Source organism: Castor canadensis, chromosome 14, assembly GCF_047511655.1.
Source record: "Castor canadensis chromosome 14, mCasCan1.hap1v2, whole genome shotgun sequence".
Lineage (NCBI taxonomy): Eukaryota > Metazoa > Chordata > Mammalia > Rodentia > Castoridae > Castor > Castor canadensis.
The window spans coordinates 24510814-24524960 of record NC_133399.1 but is presented as its reverse complement, the minus strand read 5'-3'; the positions used below and the strand labels follow the sequence as shown (position 1 = coordinate 24524960).

The window sequence follows — 14147 nt, the reverse complement described above, 5'->3', positions numbered from 1 at the left end:
CATAAAATTAAAAGCTGCCACACAGAAAAAGAAATGGTGTCTAAATTGAAGAGGCTTTCGACAGAATGGGAGAAAATCTTTGCCAACTATATATTGGACAAGGAACTGATAATGCGAGTATAGAGGGAGTTCAAAACACTAAACTTTCAAAACCGCAATGACCCAATGAAGAAATGGGAAAATTATCTGAACTGAGCTTTCTCAAAGGAAGAAGTCAAAATGATTAAAAACACATGAAGAAATGTTCAATTACTGTATCCTGAAAGGAAATACAAATAAAAACCATACTAAGATTCTGACTCACTCTTTTTAGTATAGTACCATCAAGAACACAAACAATAAAAAATGCTGCTGAGGATGTGGGTAAAAAGGAAACCCTCACACATTGATGTTGAGAATGTAAATTAGTACGACAACTGCAGAAAACAATATGGAGGCTTCTCAAAAACTGAAGATAGACTTGCCATGATACATTATGAGAACTTTTGCAAATGCCACAATGTATTCCCACTAAGTACAACAATAAAAAAATGGTGTCTAAAATAGATGTCTGTGGTGAAAGTGAATAACACAGAAAACAATAACGTTAAGAGTTACATGAAATGTGTATTTGTCACAAGTGAGAAATGTAGTTAAAGGTGTATGGACCTCAAATGGAAAAGCCATAGGTATAATTACTTACATTAAATATTCAACATGACTTAAGTATATTATATGTGTGTGTATGAAAACTGCATAGTGAAATCCTCTAAAACTGATAAAAAGGACAGGGAAGGATGCAAAGGGATTAAACAGTTACATAATTAGGATGAATTTAATCAAAACAATATATTCCTTTATGTATATATAACAAATAATTATTGTATGCTATAAATTTTTAAACACATGTGGTAGGTGTCAGTTTCTTTCCTTTTCCTAATGTTTTTTTTATTAATTTATTCGTATGCACATACATTGTTTGGGCCATTTCTTCCCCGGCCCCATCTCCTCCTTATCCCCTCAATCCCCCTCACTTCCAGGCAGAACCTGTTCTGCCCTTTCCTTCAGTTTTGTTGAAGAGTAGACACAAGCAATAATAAGAAAGACAAAGCATTTTTGCTAGTTGAGATAAGGATAGCTATACAGACAGATTCCTAGCATTGCTTCCATGCACAAGCATATTACAACCAGAATTTATTCATCTCTAACTGACCTCTTCACTACTTCCCAGTCACTTTCACATATTTATCTCTGTCATTTAAGGTTACTGTAATAACTCCTCTGCAGTGGGGACATCAAACACTTTCAAGTTTGGGGTTTCCTACCTATCCACATTTCTCCCATTTGTGCTCTCCCCTTAGCACACGACCCAAGTCCCAAAACACTGCTGCATTTGGCCTAAATCTAAAATCCACATATGAGGAAGAATGTATGATTTTTGGTCTTCTGAGCCTGGCTAACCTCACTCAAGATGATGTTCCCCAGTTCCATCCATTTACTTGAGAATAAAAAGATTTTATTCTTCTTCATGGCTGAGTAAAATTCCATTGTGTACAATACCACATTTTCTTAAACCACATGTCTGTAGTGGGGCATCTTGGTTGCTTCCATAACTTGCCTATTGTGAATAGCACTGCAATAAACATGGATGTGCAGGTGCCTCTGGCGTAACCTAAGTCACATGACTTTTTATTTTTAAAAAGTCTCTGAGCATTATAAAAGAAGAAAAATCTAAGAAAATGTAACATGTACCTCTTAATTCTTCTTTATTTCATTTGGCTTGAAGTCTACTTTCTCAGACCCTAGCATAGCTATCTTTTATTTTCAAATTTCACTTCCTATGTATTGTTTTTCATCCTTTCACTATTACTGTGTGATAATTTTGTTTTATTGTACAATTTTTTCATTTAATTTTTTATTTAGTATAAATTAATAATATGATGTTACTTCACACACGCAATCTGAAACACACACACACATATACGTATGTATACCATGTTAACTTGTAAGGTGTGTTCATTTTGGCTATGAACGTTTGTTCTTATTTTTAATCCAATCATTGAACTTATGTTTAAATATCTTCTGTGTTCAGGTTTTGTGGACATGTGCTGCTTTAGTTGATGCTTACCTTCAGGACTTTATTACTCTATTGGTTTTGAAGATTAACTTTGAAAAAAAACTGTAAACTTGGTTGGCTGTTATTTTCTTTCACAGTTGTAAATATACATTCTGTTATTTGCTGAATTTTAAGTACTCTTCTGACAATTTTGAAGTAAATCATAATGGTTTGCCTTTGTTGGTGTATTGGTGTTTTTCTTGTGAGAGTTCAATATCCTTTCTTTGTTCTCTGTTTTTTGTATATTAACTACAGTATGGCATGAGCAGATTCTTTTCTGCTCATGTAGGATTCTAAATGCGTATTGCTCTTGGATGCCCATATCTTTTCCAAAATTTTGGAAAACTTCTGCTATCATTTTATTGAAGAGGTGTTCTATTCCTTCAGTTTGCATCTCAGCTCCTTCTTCTACATCAAGGATTCTTATATTTGGTCTCTTGATAATATATAATAATTCCTGATATTTTGTTTCCCTTGTTTACTTTTTTCTTTATTTCTGTCTACATGTAATGATTCTTTGATCTTATTTTCAATTACTGACATTATTTCTTCTGCTTGATTTACTGGTATTGAGCTATTGTATGCTTTTATTTTATTGATTTGTTGACCTTTCCATTGTCAACATGTTTAAGAATCTCAATTTCCTTACCAAATTTATCATCCATGTTGTTTATTTTCTTATCTAGATGTTAACTTTATTCTCATAATTCATTTCTGTTTGAATCTACTTTGAAGTTATTGATCATTTTGATAAATAAATCATTGAATTATATTTTTCTCACGTCCTAGCCATTTTGCTACCTTTGAAATCAGTTAGTGAGCTGTTATGAGATTTGGAGAGATTCATATTTCTTTTCATTTTCATATTAGTTGTTTGTACATTACAATTTGCATATGTGCACAGTGCATGTCTCTTTCACTATCACTCAGAGAAAAGAAAACAGCATCAATAACACAACAAGCAAATGAAAAAGAGACCTCCTGTGCACTTGGATTGGTAGAATCAACATAGTAAAAATTGCTATACTACCAAAAGCAATCTACTTGTTTAATGCAATTCCCATCAAAATCCCAATGACATCCATAGCACAGATTGAAAAATTTACCCTAAAGTTCATTTGGAAACACAAGAGATTGCAAATAGCCAAGGCAATACTCAGCAAAAAGAGCAATGCTGGAGGTATCACAATACCTGACTTCAAACAATATTACAAAGCAATAGCAATAAAAACAGTATGTTACTGGCAAAAAAAAAAAAACCAGACATGAAGACCAGTGGAATAGAATAGAGGACCCAGATATGAATCCATGTAGCTATTCCCATCTTACTTTTGACAAAGGCACCATAAATATATGATGGAGTAAAGACAGCATCTTCAACAAATGTTGCTGGGAAAAGTGGTTATCCCTCTTCAAAAAACTGAAACTAGATCCATGTTTATTACCCTCTACTAGTACCATCTTAAAATGGATCAAGGACCTTAATATCAGACCTGAAACTCTGTAGCACAGGAAGGAGTAGGGAATATTCTGTAAGCAATAGTTATAAGCAAGAATTTACTCAATAGTATCCCAGCAGCTCAGTGATTAAGAGAAAGGATGGACAAATGGGACTTCATAAAATTAAAAATCTTCTGCACAACAAAATAAATGGTCTCTAAACTGAGAAGATCACCCACAGAGTGGGAGAAAATATTTGCCAGCTATACATCAGACAAAGTACTGATAACCAGAATATACAGGGAGTTTAAAAAACTACACTCTCCCCAAACCAATGAACGACTAAAGAAATGGGCAGCTGAACTAAACAGAACTTTCTCAAAAGAAGAAATTCAAATGGCCAAAAAAAACACATAAAAAATGCTCAGCATTGGTAGCCATAAAGGAAATGCAAATCAAAACCACACTAAGATTCCACCACACCCCTGTTAGAAGAGCCATCATTAAAAACACCACTAACAACAGGTGTTAGAGAGGATGTGGGGAAAACAGAACCCTCATACACTGCTGGTGGGAATGTAAACTAGTGCAACCACTCTGGAAAAAATATGGAGGCTTCTTAGAAATCTAAACATCGATCAGCCATGTGATCCAGCAATCTCACTCCTGGGGATACACCCAAATGAATGTGACACAGGTTACTCCAAGGGAACCTGCACACCCATGTTTATTGCAATGCTACTCACAATAGCCAAGTTATGGAAACAGCCAAGATGCCTCTCTACAGAAGAGTGGATTAAGAAAATGTGGTACTTACACACAATGTAGTTTTACTCAGCCATGAAGAAGCATGAAATCTTATTATTCTTAAGTAAATGTTTGGAAATGGAAAACATCATTCTGAATGAGGTTAGCCAGGCTCCAAGGACCAAAAATCATATGTTCTCCCTCATATGTGGACTTTAGATCTAGGACAAATACAGCAATGTTGCTGGACTTGGGTCACATGCTAAGGGGAGAGCACACACGGGAGGAATGGGGATAGGTAGGAAACCCAAAACTTGAAAGTGTTTGATGCCCCCTCTGCAGAAGAGTTAATGTAGTAACTTTAAAATGACAGAGGTCAATGTGAAAGTGACTGGGAAGTAGTGAAGAGGTCAGGTAGAGATGAATTAACTTGGGTTGTAAAACATTTGTACATGGAAGCAATCTAGGAATCTCTCTGAATAGCTATCCTTATCTCAACTAATCAAAATGCTTTGCAGTTCTTATTATTGCATATGTCTTCTCTTCAACAAAATTAGAGATAAGGGCAGAACAGGTTCTGCCTGGAAACGAGGGGGTGGGGGGAGCTGGGATGGGGGGAGAAATGTCCCAAACAATGTATGTACATGTGAATAAATGAATGAAATTTTAAAAAAAATTAACCAATTATTTAAGTGTAATAAAATTGAGGAAAACAAACGTCATCCCTACTTAAGTTATGGAAGAAAAGAACTACAGTTCTGTTAGGAAAATCTAGGAGTTTGCAATTTATTGAATTTATATGTATCAAAAATCAAATAACACAAAAAAGGCATAGTAGGGAAAGGCATGACAAACAAGGAAGATACTTATGTAAAGGGAAGATAATTATATGGGATGAAGATATTAGAAATAAATTGTAAGGGAGCATATTATAATTTTTGCAGTGAAAGAGAAAACAGAAAAAAATGAAAATGAAAACTAGTCAATGAAAATTCCTTGCTGAGAAAAGGTTCGATACAGACTGTTGTCTTAGGGGCAGCAGGTGTTTTCCTGTAACTTCTGGCCATCAGGTTTTCATCTGTGATTCTCTCAATGGGTTTATTGCTGGTTCCCTTTTCAGTATGGTACTGTCCAGTTTTTTCCTCAGACTGCAAACTGTACATATTGGTCTGTGTGTGAGTCAGCCGCTGCAGGATGAAGTGCGACTGTGAGTGTGAATCAGTAGTTCTGGTATACAGATCATATGTGGACATGCAATATCCCCTACAGAAGCTGTTAACTCCAGCAGCTATTAGTGTTTAGCAGCAACTCTGGGGTGCTGGTTGGCTATTGGTATATAGTAATTTCTCCAGAACACACCAGGATGGGCACCACAGCAGGAGATCTGGGTGTCAGGGGTCTTACCTGGACATTCACAGCAGCTCCATGGGGTTAGGAAGCTCCAGGAGCACAGCAACAGCTTCAGAGATCAGCAACAGCTCTGAGCATGAATGGTTCTTTCCATTAACTTATGTGGGATGGTAGCTCAAAACACTGGGAAAGTCAGAGTATGCCTCTGGAAGCCTGCACTTTCCAAAGGAGCACAAAAGTTTCAGGTTAAGGAAAAGGGTAGCTTTGGACTTTCCCTGTGGGAGGTCTGTGGGAGATTCCAAGTTCAGCAGGTGGGCATTCTAGGAAGTGAGTACCACCACAAACATTTTTGTGTCAGTGGGTATGAGCCTAAGTACCCAACGATTTTTTTGAGTCTATGTGGGTGATCATCTGACAGGTAAAGGGGTTGATATATATAGGAATGATATATAAAGAAAAAGCTTGTCTTCTGCTCTTTTCAGTTGGGAATCTTGTATTTAAGAATTCTCCTCTGTACCCTACCTTCCATAAGACTGGAGAGTGAATCAGGATGGGTAAGGAACCACTTCTGTGGGGTTTTCTTGGTGCACCTGAAGCTTAAACTTCCTTTCTTCAGAGTTCCAGTTGGTGTGCTTGTGGCACCTCCTGAGGTGGCCTTTCCTATTCTCTTGTTTGCTGCTCTATTGGAAAGGTTCGCTCATTTCTCTGCCATTTTTATTAGATAGCTACATTATGGACCTTTGTTTCTTATTTTCAGTATTTCTGTGTTTTCCCTGTTCTCTAACTGTACATCTTTCTTCTTTTTCTTTTTTTGTGTTGTTTTGCTGGAGATTCATTGTGGCATTTACAAAAATTCCTACAAAATATCAAATACAACATACTTGAATTTGACCCCTCCACGATTATGCATTAACCCTCTTATTCCTGGAATAGATTCAACAGGTCTCATTGTTACATTTATACACATGTGTACATAATATTTGCACTATGTTGACTCTTTCACACCCTTTCCCACATCCTCCCCTTCTCACTGGTACTAACACCCCTCTCCAGACAGGAACAATTCCATCCTCCTGTTCTCCGATTTCTGGAAGAAAAAAATGACATTTTTATATGTTTAAGATAACTATCCAGGGACTTTCCTTATGACATTTGCATGAATATACAAATTATAACCTGAACTGGTTCATCTCCTCTATTTTTCTTCTTTCTGTCTTAGTCCCCTTCTTATGGTAATTTCAACAGCTTTAAAAATTCTGTATTCATTCTTGTATAGAGAATTTCTATTGTGGTACTCACTTGCCTTTGTAAGTCACCTGCATCTCCCATTTTGAAGAGGAGTGTTTATTCTGTGTCATTGCATATTGGTGGTATATAACTCACTTGTGATTATTACAGGTACTCCCAGTTAAGAGTTTTGGTTGAATATCAGGAAAGTAACTGATTAAAAAATTTGAATAATGTTGGAAATCATAACACAAAAGATACTCTTGGATATGGACTTCATACATTTTGTTTTATTAGATGGACATGAGTCTTTTGGGGTCCAGCTTTAGAATGTTATAGCTAAGGAGATTTGAGTGTCAAATTGACCAAGTGTGGATTTTGTTGGTTAGTTATGATTGCCATTTTGATTAAAGTAAGAAATGTCTATGAGATTGGTACAATATATTTCTGGGTGTATCTGTGGTGGCCTTTCTTTAGACCACCATATATAGATTACAAAAGTTACACTTTCTGTATGAATGGATTAATCTCTTGATGAATTCATAATATAATAGCATTATTAGTAAGAGGTAAATGTAGGACTAGGTGTGGCCTATCTGAAGAAACTCCATCAAGGGGCATGTCACTGGGGTCTACATAATTCTTTTTATACTTCCTATGTTCTCTTTTCTCTGTTACTTCTCCACTATAATGAATGTCCTCCACCATGCCCTTGCAGTCATGAACCTTGCCTAAGTCCTTGGGCCAAGCAGCCACTGACAAAACCCTCAGAAACTGTGAGCTAAAATAAATCCTTACTCCCTTAAGTTGTAATGTTAGGCATTCTGTCATAGCAAATAAAAAAGTAGCTAGTATAATGATATCATTGATTTCATATTTATAAAATATGAAAGCTACTGGACCTGAGTATAAATTGTATATATTGTGTGATTTTCTAAAGACAAGTAACCTTTGAGGGAGCACTTAAATTTAATAAATTCAAGGGAAAATCATAAATTCAAAGAATAACGAAACTTACTAAACATAACTAACTGGCACATATATTTTCTGATTATATAGCATCAACTTTCATTTGGCATTCAGTTAATTTATTCTTTTCTCCTATGTAGTGTTTTAAGTATTGTATGCAAAAGTAATTTGTGTGATTGTCTCTGAATGACATAAATACATTTCACTGTTCCTTGATATACTTAAATTAGAATGCCTTTGTAAAGAGAAAGTCTATTTTACCAATTCACTCTTTTTCTTTGGAGAGTATGCTATAGTTTACTATAATCAAGTACTGGTTATCTCTGCTATTTCTGGTCTACTAACAGATCAGTGAGTATTTCCAAGGTGGAGGGGAATAGAAAATGTTGATTTAGAGAGAACCAAGTAATATGAGAGCCCTAGATAGAATGGGTTTATCAAACGTGAGATAAACACACAAACACACATACAGTACTGGGGTTTGAACAAAGACACACACGCATATGCAGTACTGGGTATGAAACTCAGGACCTTGAACTTGCAAGAAAAGTACTTCCATACTTGAGTCACATCCTCAGGTATTTTTGCTTTAGTTTATTTTTCAGTTAGGCTCTTACATTTGGGTCAGTCTTGGATGGTGATTCTCCCATCTTAGCCTTCCACATAGCTGTAATTACAGACATGTATCAACATGCCCATGTTTTTGAAGTGTGGGACTCTAGTGAATACTTTATTTTCAAGCGTTTGAGAACAAACTGTATAGTGGTTTCCCATTTATTTGTTCCCTGTTCTTCCTGCTTTCTATTTCAGAAGATTTCTTAACAGTGTAGAAACACATAACTTAACAAATATCTTAGAATTCCAACTTATTCTCTGGGAAACACTTTCTGTCCATATATTTAAGCATTGTGCTCAGGAACTTGCACATCATCCTGGTCATCTCAGCCTCAAATATTCATTCTTCCATACACTTTGTCTTCTGAAGCATGTTCTTCTTTGACATTTCCACAATTTCTACTATGGTACCAAAGATTGTTGTGAATATGCAAATTCACAGTAGGGTAGCAATGATATGGGCTATGCCTGTCAGAAAGGTGTCTTATCTTTATTGCCTGTATATGGATAATGTACATTTAATTGTGATTGCTTATGACCACTCTGGCTTTCTTTCACCCACTTCACAACCCACTATAAACCTGCATAGTTGTGGCATGTTAGGTTGGTGTACTCTGTGTAGTCCAGCTACATTTTTTATTTGCTTACATTTTAATTACTTCAAGGATATGGAAATTTATAATTTCTTCTTATTTCTCTTGAAGTCCCTTAATCTTTCTTATGACATCTTCTTCATTAGCATTGTCAAGAATTTTGCTGGCATCATATCTCTTCTCATTATAGTGGTACATTTTTATTACCACAGTGTTATTCCATATTTTCTTAGAATCTCATGCTGTGGGAAAGGATGTGTCATAGTGTGTACCTCTATGGATTCAACTTGTAAATTCCATGGTTTTTTTATCGAACAAGAATTTGCATGGTTCTTGTTTCTAACATTGCAATCTCTAAGAAATGATTTGGTGGCCTCAATCATGCCAGTGTGAGATCACCCTTATACTGAAGAATTTTATCTTCTGAATGAGGAGCAGGAATTTTAACAATTCCCTTAAGAAGCTGTGTAGCAGATCAGTCAACTTTTAGGACCTGTGGCATTCACTACCATTGTAAGATGGAAATACAGCAAAGTAAACATCTGCACCTATAATACTATCTCTTTGATCACATTTTCTAGTTTAATGACTTTAATTTTTCAATCTGTTTTAGAGTAGAATGGTGGTAGCCAGAATCAGGAGTCAGATAAGTTGGAAGTATTTTTACTTAATAATGCATCAGTTTGTAGTGTGTGAAGAAGCAAGCTTTATTGAAATGCATATTCATGATGGAGACACCAAATGTGAATGTCATTAATGCCAGAGAAATGTGTCCTTGTCAATGAAGAAAAGCATGCATTTTTATTTGATGTTTGGTATAATGTTCTTTTCAAATGTTTATTACTATATATTAGTTGTACAACATGTTTCATTTAAACATTTCCATATATGTTTACAGTGTAGCTAGGTTAAGGTCATCCTCACCATTATTGCCCATCTTCCCACGTTCCCCTACTTAAGATGACTTAAACAGTTTCCAAAATCAATTCACAATTTTCTATAATGAATATATACTAATTATTAAAATGAAAATGAATGTTTAAAAAGAATAGAAAGACATATCACACATAAGCTTCCTTAGAACAGGACGAAATGGTAAAAGTCAAATTTTATAAATGTATGGTCTTCAGTATTGATAAGGACAAATCTGCGTGGCATTAATTAAAAATTTATTGAGGTCATTCATTTTCTACCCTTCTTTCTCCGTTAATGTTGCAAATACCTTAGAGAATGGGATATCATAAATTAATTTGGGTAATGATGAGCTCTGTGGATTAAGCTGCAAAGGTCATAAAGTAGACAATAAGAAGCTTGTCACTCCAGTCCTTCAGGTTGATGTCTGTCTTACAGCTGGCTCCATATTTGTGTCTTTTCTTCTTTTGTTTGTTAGCATCAAGAAACCAATATCTGATTTTCTTTTCATATTAACATTGAAGATGGAGACTAAGCCTACATTGGACACCAAGAAGTAGGTGGACGTAGAATCTTAATACTTTAGTAATGACCCACAGAGCTCTATGTAAATCAGTGTATGCTGAGGGGGATAAAGTAGTAAGAAAGACTATCAGAAGATTATATCTTCATTGTCAGTAAAAATACAGAATTATTATTGTAAAATGATAAAAATAATACATAAATCTCAGTATAGGGACTGCAATTTTTATGTTTCTGTTTGTGGAGGGTATCTAAGTAATCTCACTTAACTTTTGATTCCCTCTTACTATGGTTCTGCTTCCCATAAACATTTAATTGAAATGGGTACTGTTAAAATGTTTCCTAAACACTTATAAAGGTTTATATATTTGATAGGGAGGAGAGGATTAGGATGATATAACATCATGAATGATTATTGCGAGATTGCCTGAGTGGCAAGTTTTGAGCTATGGGTTATATGTAGATTATTTTAATACATATGCATAGTACTTTTCTAAGTTATAAGTTATGCATTATAGCTATCATTATAGAAAAACATCAGCACATAATTTTAATGTAAATGCAAGTATTTCAGGTCAAAATCACTAATGGCATCTTTCAATTGAGCTGTCTAATTAGATTAACAGATCAAAGTAATCCCTTTAGATTGTTACCACAACAACTCCAATAGTCATTTCATTACCCTGTCACTCCAAGATGAGACACAGTTTTGATGGTGTTCTTCCATTTTGAGTTTGCCACAAGTTCACTGAAGAGATCAGTGGGTGGTATCTGCTGCAATAATGGTAGGAAGAATGGCAGAGATTATGAGAAAAGGTCACAGAAAGAGAAGGCAATCATCAATAAGCCGTGATCTCTCTCTTCCTATTCCAGGATATTCTTACAGCTGTGCACATTCTCCTGCATTCTTTTAAAGAGCCTACTCAATCCCAAAAAGAAACTTAAGTCAGGCCTTGTCTTCCTCCCTGCTGTAGAATTGGAAGTCATTTTAGAATGGATCTAAATTGTACTTATGTCTTTTATGTATGCAACCTATCTAATTGTTTTCAGCGGCTTGGAATCTGTATGAAATATTATCATATATTACCTAGGTACTGAAAATAATTTTGGATTCTATTGGTTAAACATTTTGTCTGTGAAAAGCAGCACGTGTTAGTGTCTATGAGACTCAGCATTATAATCCGAGTTGATTTACAGTTGATTCAGCTGCATTGAACAGTCACTAAAAGGCTCCCCATGTTATTAATTTATAAGGGTGTATAATAAAGATGAGATACAATTTCTATGTTAGTAGCATCACAGGTACTGTTAAAATTCATACCACTCAATTAACATAGCCTATGATCTGAAATTGACAGTTTTTGCTATAACCAGACACATTTTTGCCTTTGTATGATTATATGCATGTACTTGAAGATTATTGAATAAGTCTCTCATTTTTGATTGTATAGATCCTTAAACTTATGCAGTAGAGTCATTAAATTTAAAAAAAAAACCTGACAAGCATTCACTAGAAACTCTTTGGCTCATGAAAATTAAAATTACTGGAATTTCAGTATACTTTATACTTTCCTCTTATATTTTGATCAATTTGGGGAATATTCCATAGGTATTCAGAGAAGAGTGACTATTTTCTACTGGTGTCAAAGTCATGGATAACCAGGCAAAATAATTTTACTTAGTTACATCAAAATATTCAATTGTTAAAAATTGGGTAGAGATATTCATGGCTATAAAAAAGAGGCAACAAGGCATTGGGCTGGTGAAAGTCATTCATTGAGCTGAGACCCATTTGAAACTTTCATATTGTTCCAAGGCCTCCAAGACCTTTGATGGTTGCCGTGATCAGTTAACTCTTTATTTTCTGACTGATAGAAATTGTTACTTTGTTTCAAATATATAATCATAAGAATATTTATGTTTTTAAACCTATATTACCTGCTATACATTTTGTGTAGATTTGTGTACTTCTCCATATTGTAATCTATGCATATGAGCACAGAGACATAGAGATATTTACCTACATTTTCCATATAGTATCATGTCAGTGATGTCAAGACCCAAATGTTTTGCTGACGACACTCCTCTACTAAAGGAAAAGGAAGTATTACTTCAACTTCTATAAGAAATTTCATTATGAGCTCTCCTGAATGGCTCATTGTCAGACATACTGCAGTATTTTGATGGTGCACATTAAGAACAAGAAGATATACTTAATGATAAGTATTTATTTGAATAAAATGTGCTTTAGTTATAAACTGAGTATTAATTTGGGGAAGTCAAATAACATCTTCACCTGAAATAAACTAAGGAAATTTTGAATTATATAATATGGTGGGAGGTGCAATAAATTTTAAAGTATTTTTCTAATAGTAAAGCAGCAAGTAAAATCATATCCCTACCTCAGGTAATCATGTCCATCAAATAAATCATTTGAAGTAACTTTATGTAATTTCTTGAGAGTTAAATCCAGATGTTGATGTGAACCAGTGAAATTCATGGACAACAGTTGTTTAGTACTATTTTAATGAGTTTTAGGTGATAAAGCAATTACTAAATGCTTGTGTTTTAAAATTGCTATGAAATTAGTTAACACTAATATAAGGTTATGTGAGAAAATAGGCATGGGAGTGCTAATATGTTATCCTAGTTACTCATGAAGAGGTGGCAGGAGGATTGTAATTTCAAGGCCAGCCCAGGAAAAGTTAGCATGACTCAGGCACAAAAACAAATTATAAACAAGAGAGATTGAAACTAGCATAGCTCAAGCAGCGTAGCATTTGCTTATAATGCATAAAGCCATGGGATCAATCTCCATTACTACAAAAAATGTCATATTAATGAACCATGGTTTAGTGCAAAAATATTTATGTTTCTTAACTGCAGTATAATGGAGAACTTCACACCCAGATATGTTGATTCTATTGCTTAGGGTCTTAAGCCAGGATACGTGATCATTTAAAAATATCCTCAGATAAATGATATGGACAACCACTTGTCATATCACTAGAAGTTTATTTTCAGTGATGATGATCAAACACAGAGCCTCACAATTTCTATGTAAGAGCTCTACTACTGAACTGTGCTCCAATCACTATAATTCCTTTAAAATTTTTTAAAGATCTCTACATAGTATAGGTAAATAATCTTCTGTGTCAAATTGCAAATGATGATCTTCTAGATATGTTTAAACAATTTGCTGTATTTTTCTCTTTATCATTGCTTCCAAATTATATCTGATTTAGAGCTAGAAAACTGTTTAACTTAAGTTGACTTTATGTGGTTGAAAAAGGAGAACCATATGCATGCATGAGGAAAATTTGGCATGAAAGAACAAGTGCCATATATTTATATGAGAAAAACTATCCATTATCTTTAGCAAATCAAAATTCCATTGAGATTGCCTCTCACACAAATCAGAAGTTATTATCACAAATAAAAAAGATAATAAATGCTACTGAGTATGAGGGAAAAATGAACCCCTACTCATGGCAGGAGCAGCAAAATATTTTCCATCTACTATGAAAGTAAATATGGAGATTCCTCAAAAAACTTAAAAGTAGAATACACATAAAATAAAATTGTGCTGCTTCTAAATATCTGTCTCACTAAATCAAAGTCATCTCTCTATTCATATAGCTACAAACTCACATTTATTTGAACCATATTCAACATAT

The 14147-nt window shown here is 34.6% G+C and overlaps 1 protein-coding gene across 1 annotated transcript in view; it reads left to right on the top strand.

Annotated features, from left to right (window-relative positions):
• The first annotated feature begins 5799 nt into the window (after window positions 1-5799).
• Window positions 5800-14147, top strand: part of LOC109677898 (olfactory receptor 7E178-like) — a 29921-nt gene continuing 21573 nt past the window's right edge. The window contains exon 1 of the mRNA XM_074053280.1: window positions 5800-5959. Within this exon, the coding sequence (XP_073909381.1) occupies window positions 5800-5959 (160 nt within the window). The remainder of the gene's footprint in view (window positions 5960-14147) is intronic.